Source organism: Oryctolagus cuniculus, chromosome 21 (genome assembly GCF_964237555.1).
Source record: "Oryctolagus cuniculus chromosome 21, mOryCun1.1, whole genome shotgun sequence".
In the NCBI taxonomy this organism is placed as follows: Eukaryota; Metazoa; Chordata; class Mammalia; order Lagomorpha; family Leporidae; genus Oryctolagus; species Oryctolagus cuniculus.
In genome coordinates, this window is record NC_091452.1 from 25,315,039 (window position 1) to 25,335,457 (window position 20,419).

The window sequence follows — 20,419 nt, forward strand, 5'->3', positions numbered from 1 at the left end:
CTTCGCCAAGTCCGACACGCTGTCTCTCTCTCTCAGTCACATTGGGGATCAGATGCTACTGTGGATTCATTCTAAGAGGAGGAGTGTGGTAGGGCAAGAGGCATGGAGTCACCACACAGACCAAGGGAGTGGGGTGAGAGCAGGCCAAAGGGGAGCAGCCTGCAGACTCGTTAATTTCAGTTGGTACAGCAGCTTATACAGCCAAGGTAGGCAATCTGGTCAAGGGGAGGTTATGCCCTAATAAATTACTGCCTAAGCCAGGCAGGCTCCTTTGTCACGTGGTTTCCGAAGCCATCCAATCACAGCCTGTTGCCAGGCAGGCTCCATTGTGAGCGGCCATCTTGGCATGACCTTCTCTTTCCACCATACATATCCACCTCACAGCAGCAAAGCCGCCCCATGCAGCCCTGGGCTTTCTTGCTCCTGATGGCAGTGGAGCCCTGTGGGGAGCAAACCCAACAGTGCCGTCAGTGAGCATCCCTACTCCATGCTCCACCACAGAAACCATTCTGCACACATAGCACAACATCACACGGTGTCCACACTTCTACTGTACGAAGAGAAGTCCCCTGGGCTCATCAAGATGAGGGAAGCTGGTGCATGGACGAGAACTTAGAAAATCCAAACTACGGACTCCAATACTGAGATATGTTCATGTTCAAGTTGTCTGACAGAGATCTACTCTATAGCAGTCACTAAGTCCTTTCAATTAAAAAATTCAAATATTTTTGAAACAATGCGAATGATGTGAAAGTAAAGAAATAAAAGTTAAATATGGAAAGCCTGAAAGTGCAAATATTAAAAATGACATAAAAGGAAAAATGCCTATAGAAATTAAAAACACAGTTGATACTTAAAATGAAATTCAGACCCTAGGGAGATTCAATAGCACAGCACTCCAGGAACTAAAGGACGTAAAAATTCCAAATAACAACAATAAAACACAAACAATCTTCTGCTTCAAGCTCGAGGAGGTGAAACAGAAACAAAATTCCATGTTTGCTGGAAGGAAAAAGAGCTGTTGAACATTCTGGGGAATTCTCCAGGTCATTGCCATTCCGTGGTTCATGTCACCAGGGGGCGCTGTGCATCCATGCAGGAGTGAGCAACGTCTGAAGGAAATTCAAATTGTTCCTGTATATGGCATCCTGGACACAAGATAAATGACAAAAGGGAGAAGCCATAGCAGGTGCTTCCTCCCCAGGGACCCAGGCAGCACTCACAGCCTCCCCAGCCTCATTGGGGAGTGGCCAGAATTGGCTGCTGGTGGGGACAGAGGGGGAGGGGAGGACTCAGCAAGTGTGACCCTGGCTGCTCCTCTCCCTTCTGCTCGGACCTCAGTGAATCTCCAACTTCCCTGCCTGGGCTGCTCCTCACTTCCCAGTGAATCCAGGGCGCCACTCCTGGGGGGAATCATCCTCCCAGTGCTCCCGACCCCACTCCCTGTGGGCTTGACTGTGAGGGGCCCAGGAGGACGAGGGCAGCCTGCTGTCCTCAGCTACCAGCAGGTGTGCTCAGGGCTGACTGGCACGGTGGTCAGCTGTGATCATGTCTGCTCCTGTGTGTGTTCACTGCAGGTGCACTAGGTGTCAGACCCGCGTTCCCAGGAGGACGCCCTGTCAGGTGGGCCGAGCCACCTGCTGCTCCCATTGAGGAGGCAAAGTGAGTACATGAGTCAGGGACAAGATGGGAGCTGCCCCTGAGGAGGGGCCCTGGATGCCGCAAAAGACCCCCAGCTAGGGGGCTGCACACGGGTCGCAGTGGGATGTGGTTTCTAAGAGCAAGAGGAGCAGATTTGCATGAAGGATGTCCCAGTCTCCTCTGGGGCCAGGGCGAGGATAAGAGCCCTGCAGAGCTTTGGCCTCGGCTGAGCCCTGGGGAGTCTGCACCATGGCCTGCACCCCGCTCCTCCTCCTCCTCACCCTCCTCCAGAGCACAGGTCAGGAGGGGCCTCACATGAAGACCCCCGGGTCAGTTAGTTCCCCCACCTCCTGGGAGCAATGCCCCCACCCCGTGCTTCCTCCAGGGTAACGGTGTCTGTGCTTTCAGGGTCCCTGTCCCAGCCTGTGCTGACTCAGTCGCCCTCTGCATCTGCTGCCCTGGGAGCCTCGGCCAAGCTCACCTGCACCCTGAGCAGTGCCCACAGCACCTACTATATTGAATGGTATCAGCAGCAGCAAAGGGAGGCCCCTCGGTACCTGATGAAGCTTAAGAGTGATGGAAGCTACACCAAGGGGACCGGGGTCCCTGATCGCTTCTCGGGCTCCAGCTCTGGGGCTGACTGCTACTTGATCATCTCCAGCGTCCAGGCTGAGGACGAAGCTGACTACATCTGTGGTGTAACTGGTAGTAATGTTTATGCACAGTGGCCCAGCTGAACAAGGAAGTGGGACAAAAACCCTCTTCTTTGTTCTCTGATCGAGGCTCGCATTGTCTCAGACTGCTGAGGTCCTGGACACTCAGAAATCGTGTGGTGGGGGCAAGAGGCATGGAGTCACCACACAGACCAAGGGAGTTGGGTGAGAACAGGCCAAAGCGGTGCAGCTTGCAGACTCGCTAATTTCAGTTGGTACAGCAGCTTATACAGCCGAGGCAGCCAATCTGGTCAAGGGGCAGTTATGCCCTATAAATTACTACCTATTGCCAGGCAGGCTCCATTGTGAGCGGCCATCTTGGCATGACCTTCTCTTTCCACCATACATATCCACCTCACAGCAGCAAAGTCGCCCCATGCAGCCCTGTGCTTTCTTGCTCCTGATGGCAGTGGAGCCCTGTGGGGAGCAAACCCAACAGTGCCGCTTAGCAATGCAGTCAGTGAGCATCCCTACTCCATGCTCCACCACAGAAACCATTCTGCACACATAGCACAACATCACACGGTGTCCACACTTCTACTGTACGAAGAGAAGTCCCCTTGGCTCATCAAGAGCTAGGAAAGACGGGACTTGGATGATAAATGAGAAAATGCAAATATGGACTCCAGTGCTGAGATGGGGTTGATGTTCAATTTGTAACCAAGATCTTCCAACAGCAGTCACTAAATCCTTTTAAAGAAAGCCTTCAGATGTTTTGGAAACAAATGGAAATGTTGTGAAGAAAAGCAATATGCTATAAATGGAAACCTTGGATAGGAAAGGTTAAATATTAGAAAGTGACATGGAAAAGAACAGTTCCCACAGAAATTATAAACAGTTAAGCCCTGTGTAAAATTCAGACACTGGGGCGATTCAATCGCAAAGCAGACCAGGAAATGGAGGACTTACAAATTCCAGATATCAACATAAAAACACAAACAATCATCTGCTGAGAGCTGGAGGAGTTGGAATTTAGACAAAACTCCATGTTGGCTGTCAGAAAAAGCACTGCTGAACGTTCTGGGGAATTCTCCAAGTCATTCCCATTCTGTGGTTCATGCCACCAGGGGGCGCTGTGGACCCATCCAGGAGTGAGCAGTGTCTGAAGCAGATTCAATCTGTTCCTGTTTATAGCTCCCTGGAGAAAAGTGCTATGGTGCAAGGGAGAAGCCATAGCAGGTGCTTCCTCCCCAGGGACCCAGGCAGCACTCGCAGCCTCCCCAGCCTCACTGATAACTCACAGCTCCCTGGCCCTGGACTCAGAATTGGCTGCTGGTGGGGAGGAAGGGGGAGGGGAGGTCTTAGGCAGTGTGACCCTGGCTGCTCCTCTCCCTTCTGCTCTGACCTCAGTGAATCTCCTACTTCCCTCCCTGGGTTGCTCCTCACTTCCCAGTGACTCCAGGGTGCCACTCCCAGAGGGGGATCATTCTCCCAGCGTTCCCCACCCTGCTCCCTGTGGGCTCGGCTGTGAGGGGCCCAGGAGGACGAGGGCAGCCTGCTGTCCTCAGCCACCAGCAGGTGTGCTCAGGGCCCACTGGCACGGTGGTCAGCTGTGATCATGTCTGCTCCTGTGTGTGTTCATTGTGGGTGCACTGGGTGTCTGATACCGCGTTCCACAAGGACGCCCTGTCAAGTGGGCGGAGCCACCTGCTGCTCCCACTGAGGAGACAAAGAGAACACGGAAGTGAGAATCCAGGTGGGGGCTGCCCCTGAGGAGGGGCCCTGGACTCCCCCAAAGGACACCCAGCCATGGGGGCTGCACACGGGTCCCAGAGGTGCATGGGTGCTCAGACCAAGAGGAGCAGATTTGCATGAAGGACGTCTCAGGCTCCTCTGGGGCCAGGGCGGGGATAAGAGCCCTGCAGAGCATCGGCCTCGGCTGAGCCCTGGGGAGTCTGCACCATGGCCTGCACCCCGCTCCTCCTCCTCCTCACCCTCCTTCAGTGCACAGGTCAGGAGGGGCCTCACATCGAGACCCCCAGGTCACCTAACTCCTCCACCCTCTGGGAGCAATGCCCCCACCCCCTGCTTCCTCCTGGGTAATGGTGTCTTTGCTTTCAGGGTCCCTGTCCCAGCCTGTGCTGACTCAGTCGCCCTCTGCATCTGCCACCCTGGGATCCTCGGCCAAGCTCACCTGCACCCTGAGCAGTGCCCACAAGACCTACACCATTGCATGGTATCAGCAGCAGCAAGGGGAGGCCCCTTGGTACCTAATGATGCTTAAGAGTGATGGAAGCTACACCAAGGGGACCGGGGTCCCTGATCGCTTCTCAGGCTCCAGCTCTGGGGCTGACCGCTACTTGATCATCTCCAGCGTCCAGGCTGATGACGAAGCCGACTACTATTGTGGTGCAGATTATAGCGGTAGGTATGCACAGTGACCCAGATGAACGGGGAAGTGGGACAAAAACTTGTTTCTCTCTTACCAAGATTTCCAAATGGCTCTTGAAAGATTGTCTGCTTTCCTGATCCTCAAACACATACGTTTTATGTTCATCCACCCAGGAGTGAACAGGATGCATTGTGCTCCCCATGGTCTCCCCACCCCGATTCCCTGGGAACCACATGCCGGGGCCAGTTCCTACAGAGTGTGTACATCTGCAGATGTGATGCAAACAAAAGTACTCGTCGGGGCCAGCCCCCTGGCTCACTTGGTTAATCCTCCGCCTGCATCCCCAGCATCCCATATGGGCACTGGTTCTAGTCCTGGCTGCTCCTCTTCCAGTCCAGCTCTCTGCTGTGGCCTGGGAAGTTAGTGGAAGATGGCCCAAGGGCATGGACCCTAGCACCCGCATGGGATTCTGGGAGGAGGCATCTGGCTCTTGTCTTCATTGGCGCAGTTCTGTTCATGGTGGCCATTTGGGGAGTGAACCAACAGAAGGAAGACCTTACTATCTGTCTCTCTCTCACTCACTGTCTATAACTCTACCTGTCGAATAAAAAAGTACTCTTGTCGCCCCCTGCTCATCGACTGAGGGATCACTCCATGGAGGGGGGGGTGCAAGAACATGACAAGATTGTGCCTCCTCGACTTCATTGGACTGGCCATACCTGCAAAATACCTGTGGCAGCCTCACCTGCTGCTCCCTGGCAGAGTGCTCAGTCATCTCACTCCTCACTCTGAGTGCTCTGGCGAAATCTCCCACCACCTGCAACATCAGCTTCAACCAGATTCTCCTGTGACAACACACACTGCTGAGTGCTGGTTGTGCCTGGTTCTACACACACTGCACAACAGCCTGAGTACAGCTGGGGACAGCATTTACAGTATTCAAAACTAATGCAGGGCCAGCGCCGCGGCTCACTAGGCTAATCCTGCGCCTTGCGGCGCCGGCACACCGGGTTCTAGTCCCGGTCGGGTGCTGGATTCTGCCCCAGTTGCCCCTCTTCCAGGCCAGTTCTCTGCTGTGTCCCAGGAGTGCAGTGGAGGATGGCCCAAGTCCTTGGGCCCTGCACCCCATGAGAGACCAGGAGAAGCACCTGGCTCCTGCCATCGGATCAGCGCGGTGCCCGAGCCGCAGCACGCCAGCCGCAGTGGCCATTGGAGGGTAAACCAATGGCAAAGGAAGACCTTTCTCTCTGTCTTTCTCTCTCACTGTCCACTCTGCCTGTCAAAAAATAAAAATAAAAATAAATAAATAAATAAATAAAATTGGGTAATGTTTAAAAAAACTGGTAATGTAGTATTCTATGTTTTTACAACACTGAAAAGCAAAGTGATAAAAATATACACTTGCTATTCTCAGGGTGGGCAGTGGTGTGTGTTTGGTTCTAAGCTGTGATGGACAGTGATGGGACTGGGAGATCAGAATGACTTAGAGAGGAATGTCCTGACCCTTGGTTCCGTATCCTCCTGCCTGTAGCATCTGCTTCGGCCTTTGTCCCAGCACAGGAGGGACAGGTAATGCAAGAACTGGGAACAAACAGAGGCTGATCCCAGAGAATCCTTGTGTGAGATACTTGAGAGATTTATTTCATATTGTTGGAGATAGAATTTAAGGGAGATTTTCTTTTTTTTTTTATTTTTTTTATTTTTTTTATTTTTTTTATTTTTTGACAGGCAGAGTGGACAGTGAGAGAGAGAGACAGACAGAAAGGTCTTCCTTTGCCGTTGGTTCACCCTCCAATGGCCGCCGCGGCCGGCGCGCTGCAGCCGGCGCACCGCGCTGATCCGATGGCAGGAGCCAGGAGCCAGGTGCTTTTCCTGGTCTCCCATGGGGTGCAGGGCCCAAGCACCTGGGCCATCCTCCACTGCACTCCCGGGCCACAGCAGAGGGCTGGCCTGGAAGAGGGGCAACCGGGACAGAATCCGGCGCCCCAACCGGGACTAGAACCCGGTGTGCCGGCGCCGCTAGGCGGAGGATTAGCCTATTGAGCCGCGGCGCCGGCCTAAGGGAGATTTTCAAGCAAGAAGTATGTTTATCAGATGCAGGTATTTGAACTATTACTCAGAGCATGGTTTAAGGAATGAAGAATCATGGGATTCACAGTAGGCAAATCCCCCAGGAGGCTTCCTAGCCCTGGTGAACTGTGATGGACACGAGCACCAGGATTAGGTCAGAGGGCGGCAGACTGGGGGAGGCTCTGGACAGAGCTTGGGGGAGGGTGGTGTCTGTGTCTCCTGGGAGATGAGTAGCTCCCAGTAGTCAGGAGTGGGAACCAGGCTCCCAGGGTGAGCGTGGTCAGGGCTCAGCCAGGAGGACCTGTCTCCAGGACTCTGTTTCCTGAGTGTTTCCCCCGCTGTGCTCCAAGCTCCTTGAGAGCAGGGAGCTTCTCTCCTGTGGTTGTTCCTGCTGCATCCACAGAGCCCAGACACTGCCCGGCTCAGGGGAAAAAAACCAGCATCCCAGGTCACTGAATGTGTGAATTCAAATAAATTGGAATCCCAGTTCCAACAACAGATCTAGGGCCAGATAGTGATCCTTTCTATTGGACAATATGAGTGTGGGATTCTGAATTCATTGAAGAGCAGATTTTGAATTAAAAATATGTTGGTAATACAGAGAACACAGATGATAATGGACTTCAGTCGTGGGGATGGGGTCCAGTAGGCTGGGTGGATCTCATGGGTCCCTATGAATGGAGAGAGAAACTGGGGTGCCTCAGAAACCAGCTGGGCTCCAAGGCTTCCTGACCATGGGAGGATTGTGCTCTTTTGCCAGGAGGGGACGCTGTGGGACTAACTTCTTGATTCCTACACAGTTGCTCCTTCACCACCATTCATGCAAAGGTGCCTGGCTTGGGGGTTGAGCAAGGTTCTCACTGATGGGGCCTCAGCATCTGTGTCCCCTCAGGCCTGGCAGAGTCCCTGGGCAAAGGTCATTTTCATATGTTGCATGTGAATCCTCTCAAGGCCCCAGGGAAGGAAGCAAACCTTCATTCTTCTCTGCACTAGGAGCATAGCCCCAGCACCAGGGCTCAGGGAGGGGCGGGGCAGGCATGGGCGGGGCCTCATTTGAATGTGCAGCCCCTTCTCTGGCACAGACTGGGAAGAAAAGGAGGCCTGGGGCAGCGCAGCCCACTGTGGGCGTCAGGGGCTGTGACCACCATGGCCTGGGCTCCTCTGCTCCTGCTGCTCCTCTCTCACTGCACAGGTAGGGACGGCCCTGGGGACCAGGTCCCAGCCTGGCTCAGACCCCTTGCTCAGAGCCCTGAGGGACGTGAGCCTGACCTCTGCCCCCTCCCCGTGTGTCTGTGTCTGCAGGTTCCCTCTCCCAGCCTGTGCTGACTCAGCCGCCCTCCCTGTCTGCGTCTCTGGGCACAACAGCCAGACTCACCTGCACCCTCAGCACTGGCTACAGTGTAGGCAGTTACACCATATACTGCACCAGCAGGTGTCAGGGAGCCCTCCCCAGTTACTCCTGTACTACTACTCAAGTACATCACTGGGACCTGGGGTGACCAGCCGCTTCTCTGGATCCAAGGACACCTCAGCCAATGCAGGCGTCCTGAGCATCTCTGGGCTGCAGCCCGAGGACGAGGCTGACTATTACTGCAAAGTATGGGATAGCAGCTCAAAGAAACACAGAGTTCCTGACTTGTGAGGAAGTGAGAAAAAACTTCCCCTGGGTGCTCCTGACCTAGGGTCGTCCCTGATGCTGCTGCCTCTGACCCCGTCCAGCACAGGAGGTGACCTCAGCCCTCACCTCCTCAGCCATCACCAGATCGTCCTCAACTGCTTGATGTCAGATTACCATCTCCCTCTCTCCACCTCCAGATTGGCAGGGACCATTGCCCACGTGGCCCTCACAATGCTTCTACCCCCGGGGAGCCCCTGGTCAGAGGGCAAATCCCTCCGAGGGGGCTGCAGGGGAACCAGGGCTGGACTGTCATGCACAGCTCTGGTCTGTGAGTGACTCTGGGACACTTCCTGTCTGAGCATCATCAGGGCTCCAGGGCACAGACCCACCTGCTGATGGGAGCTGCCTTCTCCACACCACCAGGCACCCACACGCATGCATAGCCACAACCAATGCCTCTTACAGCAGCTGAAAAATAAAACACAGTTGAGAATAAATGTAACAGAATTTGAGGGTCTGGTTCAGTAAAAGCTATAAAATAAATAAAATATAAATCTGATAAAATGGGCAGATCCAGTAGTGCAGGGTCAAAACCCTCAAGGTGGTCAAGCAATTGGTTCTCTGAAGATTGATCAAGGCTCTGGATGCCACGGCCCTGGCTGAAATGCATTTGCCTTGGGGCGGTGATAGAAGAAATTCAGAATCTATAAACACCCACAGATGGGATTGCAGCCCTGGGAGGATGCATCGCTGGATCCGTATGCACTGGGCTGCACATGGAGACAGGCAATGCAGGCTGTCACTCTGCTGTTAGTTGGGGTAGCCCAATCAGGGGCAGTCAGAGAGCCCAGGGCTCATCAAGGAAGAGACCCCAACTGGCTACAGGAATCACAGTTGGAGGGGGCTGCTGGGCAGAGTGTGGGTGGAACACACCTGGGACCAGACCCCACTGTGCACTGAGACTGTGGGATCCCCAGAGTGTGACACCATGGCCTGGCTCCCCTCTCCCTCACAGCCTGGAGCAGGGTTGTGACCAAAAAAGAAAAATTCCCATAGAAATAAAAACAGAGTTAATATTTAAAATGAAATTCAGACAGTGAGGAGATTTATGGCACAGAAGGCCAGGAAATGAAGAATGTACTAATTCCAAATAACAACAGTATAACACAAAAAATCCTCTTTTGAGCTGGAGGAGGTGACATAGAAAACAAAATTCCATGTTTGTTCAAAGGAAAAAAGCACTGCTGAACATTCTGGGGAATTCTCCAGGTCATTACCATTCCGTGGTTCATGTCACCAGGGGTCGCTGTGCATCCATGCAGCAGTGAGCAGGGTTTGCTGCAGATTCAAACTGGTGCTGCACTCTGGTCTCAGAATCAGCCTTTAAGGCATTCAGATCTGGCTAAAAAGCCCATGAGAACCTTTCAGGCATGGAAAACCAAGACACTGTGGCAAAAATAACCTCAATAAAAGATCTCTGTGAATGAGATCCCGGTGGATAAAAGGAGACATCAAAGAAGGAGGTACCTTTCTCTGAAGGGAGGAGAGAACTTCCGCTTTGATCATGGCCTTGGCTAAATAAAGTCAGAGTTTGTGGACTCAAGAGTCTTCCATAGCCTTGGCAGTTCCTGACAAGAGCCTTGGGTGATTACTGATGTCATAAATAAGAGCGTCAATTGTTAATCAACAAGAGGAGTCACTGTGCACTTGCTCCTCATGTAGGACCTCTGTGCTTAATGTGTTGTACTATGAGAATGAGTGATAAAACTCGTCTTTAAACAGTACTTATACTATGTGTGTCTATATGGGTGTAAACTGTGAAATCGTACTTAGTATAGAGTCGATATTCTATATATAAAGATAATTAAAAAGGAATCTTAATGAACAATGGATGGGAGAGGGAGTAGGTGATAGGATGGTTTGTGGTGGGAGGGTGGTTATGGCTGGAAGAACTGCTATAATGCAAAAGTTGTACTTTTGAAATTTGTATTTATTAGATACATTTTTCTATTAAAAATTTTAAAAAACAACTGTTGCTGGTTATAGGGTCCTGGACACAAGTTATATGGGGCAAGGGAGAAGCCATAGCAGGTGCTTCCTCCCCAGGGACCCAGGCAGCACTCACAGCCTCCCCAGACTCACTGATAACTCACAGCTCCCTGGCCATGGACTCAGGATTGACTGCTGGTGGGGAGGGAGGGGGAGGGGAGGTTTTAGGCAGTGTGACCCTGGCTGCTCCTCTCCCTCTACTCTGACCTCACTGAATCTCCCCCTTTAGTCCCTATAAAGTGGGTGGAGCCACCTGCTGCTCCCACTGAGGAGGAAAGGGAAGGCTCGAGCCTGGACGAGGAGGGGGCTGCCTCTGAGCACGGGTCACTGTGACCTTGGGTTGGGGGAGCAGGCAGTGGTCGGAGCTGTAGGGTGCAGGAGCCTCACTTGGACTTCCTGTCACTGCTCAGACACCAGGCACATGGGCCTGGGCAGGAGGGGCTGCGGTGAGTGCATGGGGCAGGGGGTGGGGCTCTCAGCCTGGTATTCAGACACTGCTTCCTGGGCCTGATGCAGGATGCATGGGGCCAATAGCTGGGTCCACCACAGGCCACTGAGCTGCCTTAGTACAGGCTCAGCCTCTGCCCTCCTCTCCCACAAAGGACCCCTAGCAATATGGGCTGCATCGGGGAAGACTTGGACCTGGAGGAGCCCTGCCCAGCCCCCGGTCTCCCGCTGCAGGCAGAGCCCCCAGCCACATGAGTGCCATGTCTGCAACTTCTGGAGAGTGTGAGTCCCCTGTGCAGGGTGGGGTCCATGGGACACCGTCCTTTGACCCTGGGAAGGTGACAGTGACATCCCAGGGCTGACACAAAGTGAGGAGAAGTAGGAATCAGAAGTGGCCCCAGGCCTCTCCCGCCACACTCTCACCATGGCACTGTGTGTTCACATCACTCTAGAATGCACACTCGGGATGAGCAATGGAGAATTTTAACCACTGTTTCTGCAGCCTAGTCTGGGAGGGAAATGTCCACCCACACAGGGAAAGCCAGGGACCGGGGGACAAGTCCTGGAGTCTGTGCTGGGGCTCTGGGCTGTGATGGGAGGAGGAGGAGAGAGCTGTTCTGATGCCTTCAGAGAGGCGGCTGCTCTGCCTCCCACAGGGATTCCTGCTCTGCTGGGCCCGACAGATGGGGATCCACGGAGTGTCCTACAAGCAGCACAGCTGGCTGTTCAGGTGGGTCCCTTGGGTTGGGGGCTGTGGGCAGATGTAACACTAATGTGTGTTGTGTTTTCAATGCCCAGCTCCCTGTTTCATTGAGCAGTACCATGCACAGGGGACAGGAGAGGATGCCATGGCGCACCTGTGACTCAGGCAGCAGAGGGCACCCTGGGCTGTCCCCGAGGGCTCTGAGCTGAGCTCCCAGCTGGGAACCAGCAGCTGGCCCTGGCCCGTGCCCTGCTCAGCTCCCAGGGGCCGGCTTACAGCACCCTCCTAGGCCCTAGGGAGCTGTAGAAGCATCACCCAGTCTGAGTTCTGGCCCCTCCCCAGATGAAGTGAGAAGAGGAATGAGGTCAGGGTTCCCTTTGAGTTGGGACCGCCCAGGGGAGGGGTCTACTTTGCATGAAAGACCCCACCCACACCTCAGGATGCAGCAGGGGATAAGAGGGAAGAAAGGGCCTGGGACCAGCAGAGGGTCCTCAGGACAGAGCTGCAGGAGGGTCTCACCATGGCCTGGGCTCCTCTGCTTCTCCTTTTTCTCATTCACTGCACAGGTGCCTGGAGGCTGAGCAAGAGGGCAGGAAGGGATGGGGAGCCGTGGGTGTGTGTGCCTGTGAGTGAGCAGATTTCCTTACCAGAGTCTTTTCTGATGTTCAGGGTCCTGGGCCCAGGCTGCACTGACTCAGCCGTCTGCCTTTACCGAGGCTGAGGGGCGGACCATCATCATCCCCTGCACGGGGAGCAGCAGCAACGTGAGGAAGGGGTACACATCCTGGTACCAGCAACTCCCCGGCAGGCCCCCCACCATGCTCCTCTACAGCAGCAGTATTCGACCCTCAGGGGTGCCGGACAGGTTCACAGGTTACACGTCTGGGAACACGGCCTCCCTCACCATCGCTGGGCTGCAGCCCGAGGATGAGGCTGATTACTACTGTGCCACATGGGGCAGCAGCCTGGGTGCTGACACAGTGCTGTGGGCCAGGGGGGAAGTGAGACAGAAACCCAGGGGCTCCCAGCCTCCCCAGCACAGGGGGACTGCACAGAGCCCTGGTTCACAACCATACACAGGGAGAAGGGCTGAGCTGTGAGTGAGCACTGTGTGTGCTCTTAGGATGTTTAAAAATAAGGGCCTGGGTTAACATGATGGAGCCTGCATTACCCCTAAACACGTATGTAGTGGCCACCCCTGGGGATGTGGCTGTGACTGCAGAGTCTCTCCTCTGGGACACACACTCTGCTGGCTGGTGTAACTGCTAAGGAAGCCCTCATTTTCCATGCTTTTGTTTTCTATTTCGCTGGGACCGGTGGATGCAGAGGGTCCCTGCTCTGGCCCTGGGAGGCTGCTCAGCCAGGTCCTCAGAGCCTCACTCTGCCCTCTTCCCCTTTTCTGTCTGCTTTTGGGTTCTGCCCTGCACCTGCCCTGACGTCTCATTAGAGTCCCCTCCCCCTCTGCCTGTGTTACAGAGATCACTGAATCCCTCTGTAGATCCAGGTGCATCTGTCACACTTGCTCGAGTGCAATACTTCTGTGAGTTTGGTGGGGGAGCTCTCAGGTTTATAAGACTCATCACTCATAACCTGCGACTAGAACACTCAGAATCAGAGCAGCTCAGAGTCCTCCTTACTAACATCGTAGCGGAGAGGACAGATCATTGCTTTGAGGTGTTGGTTCCCTCTGGGTTCATATACCTTTGTCATCTGTCACCAAGCAGAGCCGAGTACACAGGGTTTTTTTTTGTAAGATTTATTTACTTATTTACTTGAGAGAGAATCTTCCGTCTGCTGGTCTCTCCCCAAATAGCCACAGCAATTGGTGTTGAGATATCAGGAGCCCAGAATTCCATCATGTCACCCACATGGCTGCAGGGACACAAATTCTTGGGCAATCTTCTGCACCTTCCAGGCACATAAGCAGGGAGCTGGAATGAAGTGGAACAGCCAGTCTCGAAACTGCACCCTTTTGGGTTGCTGGAGTCTCAAGTGGTGGTTTAAAATGCTGTGTCAGAATGCCAACCTCACACACAGTGGTTTAACCCAGTGCACCATAACGTAGACACCCATGATTTTTATTTATTAGCATATTTATTAATTTCAAAGGCAATGTGACAGGGAGAGAGAGAGAGCTGTGTCTCCATCCGTAAGTTTACTTCTAAAATACCTACAATTCCTGGGGCTGGGCCATGCTGAATTCAGGAGTCAGAAATTCCATGTGAGGGTCCCACATGGCTGCTGCTAACCAAGTGCCAAAGGAGCCATCATCCTCTGCCATGCTGGGTGCACCTTAGCAGGAAGTTGGACCAGAAAGGGAGGCAGGACACTATCCCAGTCAATAAAATAGGGAATGTGGGCATTCCCAGGGGTGTTTAAATCCAACATTTTACAACACTCACTATCCCTTGTGGAAGACTTTGAAATACATGTTTCACAAATGCTGGCATAATTACATCAGTAAATAAATGAAAATTGTCCGATCATACATGAGTTTCAATGACTTCTGTTCTCCCATGCACAGTGAAGGCCCCCACGGGCCCATTTTAGTTCCTTACCTCATCCCAGGCCCACAGGAGGACAGCACGTCCCATTGCCAGTGGGCTGCAGAGTTTCCCTTCCATCCACCTCATTCCTGCCACCTCGCTCTCCAGAATAGAAACACCGGCTCTCAGGGCAGAGTTTGTGTAAGATCTCTAGGGGGACAGCAGTGATGTGCAGCAGGTGCACACACCACAGCTTCCAGCCTACATCAACTCTATTTTCCCACATTTGGCAGGAGACCCAATTGTGCACATACTCACCCCATATTGCTTTCAAATTCCCTGAATCAGTGACTCAACAAACTACCTTCCTGGAACTTAGTACTTTATTTAATCAAAGGATTTTGATAGCATTGACCTTTGATTCATACCAGAGCATCTGGTGTCTAAAATGCCTTTACCCTGGTTTTCCCCACATTTCCACTCCTCCCTCCAGACTGGGGCTGAGGGCATCTTCTCTTATCAGAACTCCCAGAGGCCACAGCTGAGACACTCTAAGCCCAGCCTTCTACAGCCCAGGGGATTGAAATAACTCTGGGTGACACTGAACAGGGGACCCATGCAGTGCCCATGCACACAATGCTGTCAGTAAGGAGGACTCTGAACGTCTTTATTCTGAGTGTTCACATTCCAGGTTGCCTGTGGTTGGCCTTGTCAGCCTATCTAATCCTCTACCACATTCAGAGAGAGTATTGGACACCCGTCTCATTCTGTCAGGGATGGAAAATGCCTGTATGATTTTCAAATCCTGGAAATGTACTGGTAAAGGTAGTTGGTCTCTCAAACAGCTCATGAAGTAAGGTAGGTTTGGGACAACAATGGGTATATACTCATCAGAGAGTAGCTGATGTTATGAGGTACGGGCACATCACAGTTGTGAATGTTTTCGTAGGTCTTTTGTCCATTAAGATGGAGACAATGTTGACCCATGTCCCCCAGAGCTGGCTGTGAGGTTGACCAGATGTCTGGACATGCTTGTTCTCTCACCATATCACACAGCTGTTCCTAGAGACCACTGGTCCAACCAAGACCCTGGGATGACACTAAGTACCCAAGCCAGTGTCTTGTATGTCCAGTCCTATGCTGCTGTCAGTACCCACACAGCACAGTGGTCAGGGGCCCCCATAGGTCCAACACTGATGCCCATGCACGCAGATTAGGATCTCCATCTCAGTGGGAATTACATTGAAACTCTCAATTTCTTTTTCAAAACATCAATGATCATCCACTCTACCCAAAGCTCCAGTTGTCTTCTGTTATCAGATACCAGACACGCAGTGGCTCAGCCCTGGCCTTTGCAGTCACTTGCAGAATTAACTGGTGAATGGAAGATCCATCTCTCTCCCTCTCTCTCCTTCTTTCTCTCTAACTCAAACCTTCAAATAAATAAATAAATCTTCACTTGGTTAATCCTCCACCTGCGGTGCCGGCATCCCATATGGGCACTGGGTTCTAGTCCTAGTTGCTCCTCTTCCAATCCAGCTCTCTGCTGTGACCCGGGAAGGCAGTGGAGGATGGCCCAAGTCCTTGGGCTCTGCACCCTCATGGGAGACCAGGAAGAAGCACCTGGCTCCTGGCTTTGAATCGGTGTAGCCCAGGTGGTAGCGGCCATTTGGGAAGTGAACCAATGGAAGGAAGACATTTCTCTCTGTCTCTCTCTCTCACACTGTCTATCTGTCCAATTTAAAAAAAAGTACACATATGGAATTCCAGCATCTCAACCAGGGGGCCTGGGATCAAGTCCTGCTCTGCCCCTAACCCAGCTTCCTGCACATGGCCTGGGGGCCGCAGGTGCTGGCCAAATACTTGGGTTCCTGTCACTCAGGAAGCCCTGAGTGTAGCTGTGGGCTCCTGGCTTCAGCCTGGCTCAGCCCTGTTTTGGACATTTGGAGTGAACCACATCAGAGGATGTTTCTCTCTCTCTCTCTCTCTCATCTCTCTCCCACCCTCCCTCCCTCCCTTCCTCCCTCCCTCCCTCCATTGCACTTTCCAATAAATAAATAACTGCTGACAACTTACTTTGTGCCCTATATGTAGGTCAGATACAGGGAGTTAGAAGCACAGTAGCTACACAGATTATCAGGTCCCAGCTTCTACAATCAGGCTGTGAGTGTGTGAATGGGCACAGTGACTGGTGAGCTGCAGAGTATCTGTGGTCCTCAGGTCTCTGGGTCATGGGGAAGTGTATGCACTGTCACCAGTAGGGGGCGCTGTGAGACTGTCCTGTGTTACCTGTGCTCACTCCTGGGTGCAGCAGCTGTTCCCTTGAAACTTGGTAGTGTCCTGAGCAAGAACCTTTGTGTTGTCTCACAGGTGCTTCCTCTCCCTCAAGGCATCCCCAGGGAGGGCAACAAACCCTCATCCTCCTCAGTCTACAGTGGGAGCTGAGCCCCAGCACCAGGGCTCAGGGAGGGGCGGGGCAGGCACTGGGCAGGGCCTCATTTGCATGAGCAGCCCCTCCTCTGGCACAGGCTGGGGAAGAAAAGGAGGCCTGGGGCAGCGCAGCCCACTGTGGGCGTCAGGGGCTGTGACCACCATGGCCTGGGCTCCTCTGCTCCTGCTGCTCCTCTCTCACTGCACAGGTAGGGACGGCCCTGGGGACCAGGTCCCAGCCTGGCTCAGACCCCTTGCTCAGAGCCCTGAGGGACGTGAGCCTGACCTCTGCCCCCTCCCCGTGTGTCTGTGTCTGCAGGTTCCCTCTCCCAGCCTGTGCTGACTCAGCCGCCCTCCCTCTCTGCGTCTCTGGACACAACGGCCAGACTCACCTGCACCCTGAGCACTGGCTACAGTGTTGGCGAGTACCCTTTAGTGTGGCTCCAGCAGGTGCCAGGGAGGCCTCCCAGGTATCTCCTGACCTACCACACAGAAGAAATTAAACACCAGGGCTCCGGGGTGCACAGCCGCTTCTCTGGATCCAAGGATGACTCGGCCAATGCAGGCGTCCTGAGCATCTCTGGGCTGCAGCCCGAGGACGAGGCCGACTATTACTGTGCTACAGCTCACGGTAGTGGGAGCAGCTTCCATGCGCACAGTGCTTCAGACGATGAGGAAGTGAGACAAAAACCCCGGTTCCTCAGCCATGGGCTCTGAGCATCTTTAGTGGTGAATATCTGTGGAGACCTCTGAGTGCAAGTTCAGTGCAGCAGGCTGTGCCCAGGACCAAGGGCCAGTGACACACACAGGTGCAGCCTGACCCTGAGCCACCCAGGGCATCTGGGAAAGGCAGAGACAGAGGAGGTCTCAGAGCCCAGGGCACAGCCCTGTGCATTCTGCAATAAGCTGGGACACGGATGAGATATGAAAATGCAAACCTCGGACTCCAGTGCTGAGACGATGTTCATGTTCAAGTTGTGTGACAGAGACTCCCAAGAGCTGTCACTAAGTCCTTTTAATAGTGAACGTCTAATGCTTTAGAAACAAATGGAAAAGATGTGGAAGTATAACATATAAGGCATACATGGAAACCAGGTGTAAATTATGAAAGTGTGTTTTTTGAAAGTGACATAAAAAAGAAAAATTTTCATAGAAATAAAAACAAAGTTGGTACTTAAAATGAAATTCAGACATGTGGAGATTCAATAGCACAGCAGGCCAGGAAATGAAAAACCTACAGATTCCAAATAAAAACAGCAAAACACAAAAAAACAATCTGCTTGAGCTGGAGGAGGTGGAATGGAAAACAAAATTCCATGTTTGTTCAAAGGGAAAAAGAGCTGCTGAACATTCTGGGGCATTCTCCAGGTCATTCCCATTCTGTGGTTCCTGTCACCAGGGGGCGCTGTGCATCCATGCAGCAGTGAGCAGTGTTTGATGCAGATTGAAAGTGTTGCTGGACTCTGGCCTCAGAATCAGCCCTTAAGGCATTTGGATCTGGCTAAAAAGCCCATGAGAGCATTTCAGGCATGGGAAGCCAAGACACTGTGGCAAAAGTGACCTCAATGAAAGATCTCTGTGAGCCAGATTATGGTAGAAAGAAGGGGCCATCAAAGAAGGAGGCACCTTTCTCTGAGAGGAGGAGAGAACTTCCACTCTGATTATGGCCTTGGCTAAATAAGATCCGAATTTGTGGACTCAAGAGTCTTCCATAGCCTTGGCAGCTCATGACAAGAGCCTCGGGTGATCACTGACGTCATAAATAAGAGTGTCAATTGTTAAATCAACAACAGGAGTCACTGTGCACTTGCTCCCCAAGTAGGACCTCTGTCCTTAATGTGTTGTGCTATGAGAATTAACGGTAAAACTAGTCTTCACATGGTATTTTATACTTTGTGTGTCTGTGTGGGTGCAAAATGTTGAATCTTTATTTAGTATCAGGTTGATCTTCTGTATAGAAAGATAATTAAAAATAAATCTTAATGAAGATTGGGATGGGAGAGGGAGTAGGAGATGGGATGATTTGTGGGTGGGAGGGTGGTTATGGAGGAAAGAACCGCTATAATCCAAAAGTTGTTTTTTGAAATTTAGACTTATTCAATAAAAGTATTCTATAAAAAATTTAAAAGAAAACTGTTGCTCGTTATAGGGTCCTGGACATAAGCTAAATGGCAACAGGGGGAAGCCATAGCAGGTGCTTCCTCCCCAGAGACCCAGGCAGCACTCCCAGCCTCTCCAGCCTCACTGATAACTCACAGCTCCCTGGCCGTGGACTCAGAATTGGCTGCAGGTGGGGACGGAGGGGGAGGGGAGGTCTTAGGCAGTGTGACCCTGGCTGCTCCTCTCCCTCTACTCTGACCTCACTGAATCTCCCACTTGCTGTTCCTGGGTTGCTCCTCACTCCCAGTGAATCCAGGGCGCCCCTCCCAAGGGGGGTCATTCTTCCAGCGCTCCCAACCCTGTTCCCTGTGGGTTCAGCTGTGAGGGGCTCAGGAGGACGAGGGCAGCCTGCTGTCCTCAGCCACCAGCAGGTGTGCTCAGGGCCGACTGGCACAGTGGCTGGCTATGATCATGTCTCCTCCTGTGTGTATTCACTGCGGGTGCGGTGGGTGTCTGCGGTGGGTGTCCATGAGGATGCCCTGTCAAGTGGGCGGAGCCACATGCTGCTCCCACTGAGGAGGCAAAGAGAACACGGAAGCCAGGGATGAGGTGGGGGCTACCCTGAGTAGTGGCCCGGGACTCCCCCAAAGGACACCCAGCCATGGGGGCCGCACATGGTGTCAAAATGGGGCATGGTTGCTCAGAGCAAGAGGAGCAGATTTGCATGAAGGACGTCTCAGGCTCCTCAGGGCCAGGGCGGGGATAAGAGCCCTGCAGAGCTTTGGCCTTGGCTGAGCCCTGGGGAGTCTGCACCATGGTCTGCACCCTGCACCTCCTCTTCCTCACTCTCAGTGCACAGGTCAGGAGGGGCCTCACATCAAGACCCCCAGGTCACCTAACTCTCCCACCTCCTGGGAGCAATGCCCCCACCCCGTGCTTCCTCAGGGTAATGGTGTCTGTGCTTTCAGGGTCCCTGTCCCAGCCTGTGCTGACTCAGTCGCCCTCTGCATCTGCCACCCTGGGAGCCTCGGCCAAGCTCACCTGCACCCTGAGCAGTGTCCACAAGACCTACTATATTGAATGGTGTCAGCAGCAGTCAGGGGAGTCCCCTCAGTACCTGATGTGGCTTAAGAGTGATGGAAGCGGCCAGCGCCGCGGCTCCCTAGGCTAATCCTCCGCCTTGCGGCGCCGGCACACCGGGTTCTACTCCTGGTCGGGGCGCCGGATTCTGTCCCGGTTGCCCCTTTTCCAGGCCAGCTCTCTACTGTGGCCAGGGAGTGCAGTGGAGGATGGCCCAAGTACTTGGGACCTGCACCCCATGGGAGACCAGGATAAGTACCTGGCTCCTGCCATCGCATCAGCGCTGTGCACTGGCCGCATTGCGCCGGCCGTGGCGGCCATTGGAGGGTAAACCAACGGCAAAGGAAGACCTTTCTCTCTGTCTCTCTCTCTCTCACTGTCCACTCCGCCTGTCAAAAAAAAAAAAAAAAAAAAAAAAGAGTGATGGAAGCTACACAAGGGGACCGGGGTCCCTGATCATTTCTCGGGCTCCTGCTCTGCGGCTGACCGCTGCTTGATCATTCTCAGCATCCAGGCTGAGGACGAAGCAGACTACATCTGTGGTGTACCTGTTAGCAATGTGTACACACAGTGACCCAGCTGAATGAGGAAGTGGGACAAAAACCCCCTTCTTTGTTCTCTGATCAAGGCTGTCGCATGGTCTCTGACTGCTGAGGTCCTGAACACTCAGAAATCATCATGTTTTCTTTTTTCCTTTCTTTCTTTCTTTCTTTCTTTCTTTCTTTCTTTCTTTCTTTCTTTCTTTCTTTC

The 20,419-nt window shown here is 53.1% G+C and overlaps 1 protein-coding gene across 3 annotated transcripts in view; it reads left to right on the forward strand.

Annotated features, from left to right (window-relative positions):
- Positions 1–20,419, forward strand: part of LOC108178662 (immunoglobulin lambda-1 light chain) — a 353,981-nt gene that overhangs the window by 34,066 nt on the left and 299,496 nt on the right. Inside the window, exons 1-2 of one of the 3 annotated variants that reach the window (XM_070065858.1) lie at positions 1,869–1,939; positions 2,050–2,356. The exons of 1 other annotated variant lie outside the window; for it this stretch is intronic. In XM_070065858.1, the coding sequence (XP_069921959.1) occupies positions 1,891–1,939; positions 2,050–2,356 (356 nt within the window). In that variant the 5' untranslated portion in view covers positions 1,869–1,890. Of the gene's footprint in view, positions 1–1,868; positions 1,940–2,049; positions 2,357–20,419 lie in introns of those variants that run through there. One more of the 3 variants, XM_070065859.1, reaches the window with a different exon arrangement.